General features: G+C 44.5%; 1 protein-coding gene across 1 annotated transcript; it reads left to right on the forward strand.

Annotated features, from left to right (window-relative positions):
- Window positions 1-695: 695 nt before the first annotated feature.
- Window positions 696-1880, forward strand: LOC139743037 (E3 ubiquitin-protein ligase TRIM56-like). The gene has a single exon (XM_071653549.1). The coding sequence runs from the start codon at window positions 696-698 to the stop codon at window positions 1878-1880; it is 1185 nt and encodes a 394-aa protein (XP_071509650.1).
- The last annotated feature ends 1693 nt before the right edge of the window (window positions 1881-3573 follow it).

The raw sequence follows: 3573 nt of genomic DNA on the forward strand, positions 1-3573 counted from the left end.
AATTTACTGAGATTACCCAGCATTACTCGTCTTAATTGATGACGGACGGACAACCCGAAAACATATTATGCAGTTTCGCCATTGTCCTTTTGGTTTTGTTCGATATAGTGGTGGTGTGGTCATGTGGCTTGTAATTGCTGGGCGTGAGTGTGGATGGTGGTGATGATGTGGCGGTGCATACACTGCAGTTTTCCTGTCGTGCTCTTGGTTTGTTAATGCCACTTTCTGGCGGGGGCATAAAAAATCTAATAAACTCACCTCGACACCTCGACGGAAAAATTTCATAAATTTAAATAATTACGCAGTTCTCGCAGCATGCTAAAAGGATTTGAACCAACACTTGCTGTCGGGCGGAAGCTCGGTGGTCTAGTGGAGATGACACCTGTCCGGTGATCAGGAGGTCGCAGGTTCGAGTCCTGCTCGAGTATACGCCCATGTTTGTTTGTTTTTTTTAAATCATGGCTACTACTAAAACACTGATCAATGCAGTGTTTATTTACGTCGATGTAGGGCAATTTGTCAATCAGTTACAACTCCTTGCATGTCGTCACTTTCTACGTAATGGTGAAAAGAGAAGCCTGACACAGCCTTCGACATCCTTATACCAAAGTAGTCAGGAAACTGGTCAAAAGATTCAAAGAAATTCTTCAAAACTTTTTCTTTCATTTCTTCTCGTTTTACTCAGAAACATCACCATGACAACCAGTGTCAATGGCCTCGTGACATGTAACCTCCAGTGTCCCATTTGCCTAAACACCTTTGTTGACCCAAGGCTCCTGTCCTGCTCCCACACCTACTGCAAAGACTGTTTGAAACGACTCTCTAAATCTCAGAAAGAGCGCGAGATAACATGTCCACTTTGCCGCAAGATCACCATCGTCCCTAAAGGTAAGGTTGATCTCCTGCAGCGTAGCCAAACAATCAAGGCTGAAATCGAAGATGTCAAAAACCAGACACAAGTCTGCACTGCATGTCGTAGAAACAAGATAGCCATCACCTACTGCCAAGAATGCAAAGACTACATGTGCGTCAACTGCCACAAGACTCACAACAAGTGGGACAAGTTTGCGGGACACGAGGTTGTGAAGGTGGAAGACATTATTTCGGGGGTAGTTTCCAAGAAGGAGAGTCGTAAATGTAAGAAGCACAAGTCTGAGGACGAGGGGTGTTTCTGCGTCGAGTGTAAGAGGTTTGTCTGCTTCCGGTGTGGCATGATGGAACACACTCAAGCGGGGCACAAGGTTCTTGACGGCAAAGAGCATGAAGATGAACTGAAGGAGAAATTCGACGAGCTACGTGACCGATCAGACGTCAAGATGTCGAAGATTGAGGCATATATCGTGTTCGTCGAGGAACAGGAGGCAGAGATGAATCAAGTCCTGGAGAAGCTCTCCCGACAGATCGAGCAGACGTGCGAGGAGTGGATCGAAGAGCTTCAAGAGAAAAGAGACCATCTGATTAAAGATTGTAGGAGGCGTATCGAGGTATTTAACAGAGAGCTGCAAGCCATGAGATGTGCCAGTAAGCTACAGATCAGTGAGATCATAGAAGTAAGTGAGCTTCTTCAGAATAATTGGAAGAAAACTCTTGAGGGCGATGAGCTGACTGCGCACACCACATATTGTCAAACGCTGGAAGACATTCTTGGAAAGATTGATCCCGATTTCGAACGGCCGCGAAATACGACTTTACGAGGACAGCGCGTCGCTTTTCAGCAGATTAGACGCGGAGAGACAGGTTTGAAAGAGCTTGATCTTGGAAAGATTGTTATTCTATCGCTGCCCCCGAAGCTGCCGCCTCCGCCGTCGTCGTCGCAGCCTGCGAAGCTGCCTCCCCCGCCGCGGTCGTCAAGGAGTTCCACGCCGCCGTCATTGTCTTAGAGGGTTCCTCCGGCGCCGTTATCGTCGTCGAGGAGTCCCCGACCGCCGCCGAGGATAGATTGATTTGATTTGATTTCTGCATTCTGCATTGCTTTTTTCGCGATTCCCACTCCGCCGCCGCCGTCGTCGTTGCGGACAATTGAGTACTGGCCACGTTTATTTAGGGATTTTATTAAAATATTCTTTCGCAGATATCCTGGTGTATCATTAATAAACTTTAATGAGAGTGTCCTTGCTGTGTCCGTTTTGATACACAGAAAAGATGATTTTTTTTTGAAAGGATCTGCTATACTGAATGTTCCTATTTTGTCTCAAAACTCGTATTGAGGTGAGCATGGTTAAATTGTTAAAACCCGCACTATTTTTTGATGCTGCCAGGGGCGGATCCTGGATTTCATGGCGGGGGAGGGGGGGGGGGGGGGGGAACCAAGTTCAAAAGTACCGACTTGCAAAATACAGTGCTGAGAAATGTGCGCGAAGTTCCTTACAGCAGGGGATTCTGATAATTCATAAAATCTCTTAAATGCTTCATCGGATGCTTTGCGGAATTTTGAATACATCGCCATGCCAACAGTTATCCTTTGTTCGTTTATATGAAATGGTCAAGCGACTGAAGTCTGAAATTTTGAGTGCCTTGAACCAAATTTTGGAACATACTGATGTTAATCCCACAATGCTTATCAAATTATAAAGCTGCAACACTTTCTGAAAAGGTGGAGAACGTAAAATTGTTATATCTGTTGTCATCTCAAGATGGTATACTTTGTACTATGTTTTTTGATTTTCGATGATTGGAAATAAACTATGATTGAATTGAATTGAATTGAATTGAATTGAATTGAAAAAGTGTAATGAAGACGATGTTAAAACTTGCTTTTTGTCGAGCCCACCAGAGGTTAGGGGAATCTAAGGGATCGCCTTCCGTCCGTCCGTCCGACGTCCGTTCTTAACGCTACACTGAGTACTTCATTTTCACTCAAACTTGGAGGGGAGGGTGGTTATACAAAGTTACACATTTTTACTAAGCATGAAAGTCACCTCAAGGTCAAAGGTCACAGGCGGGGGTCAATGAACTTCAGGGCCAAATGTTAGGTTTTTACGGCGCATTCTGATTATGGTTCATAACTTTTGATCCACATATCTGTTTGTGACCAAACTTGATGGTAGATATCCCTTGGGGAGTTGAAGGTCACCACAAGGTCAAAAGTCACATACAGGGGTTAACAAACTTTTAGGGCCTAATGTTAAGGTTTTTACGGCGCATTTCGATAATGGCTTATAACTTTTGATCCCGAAGTCCGTTTGTGTCTTAACTTGGATGGTAGATGTCCCTTGGGGAGTTAAAGTTCATCACAAGGTGAAAGATCACAGACAGAGGTCAACGAACTGTAGGGCCCAATGTTAAGGTTCTACGGCGCGTTTCGATTATGGATCATAACTTTTGATCAATATGTCAGTTTGTGACCAAACTTGGCTGGTAAATGTCCCTTGGGAAGTTGAAGGTCATCACAAGATCAAAGGTCATAGGCGGGGTCAATGAACTTCCGGGAGTTAGAAAAAAACGATTACAGTTCGTTATTCCGAAAGTTCGTTATTCCGAAGGTTCTTCAGTCCGAAGGTTCGTTATTCCGAAGATTCGATCGTTCATCCGAAAATGAAACAAAGCTTGTTATTCCGAAGGTTCGTTATGGAC

Source organism: Diadema antillarum, unplaced genomic scaffold, assembly GCF_040938485.1.
Source record: "Diadema antillarum isolate AM-2024a unplaced genomic scaffold, OU_Dant_1.0 scf00000033, whole genome shotgun sequence".
NCBI lineage: Eukaryota > Metazoa > Echinodermata > Echinoidea > Diadematoida > Diadematidae > Diadema > Diadema antillarum.

Coding starts and splice junctions, on each gene's coding strand:
- LOC139743037 (XM_071653549.1), top strand. CDS start 696: ATGACAACCAGTGTCAATGGCCTCGTGACATGTAACCTCCAGTGTCCC.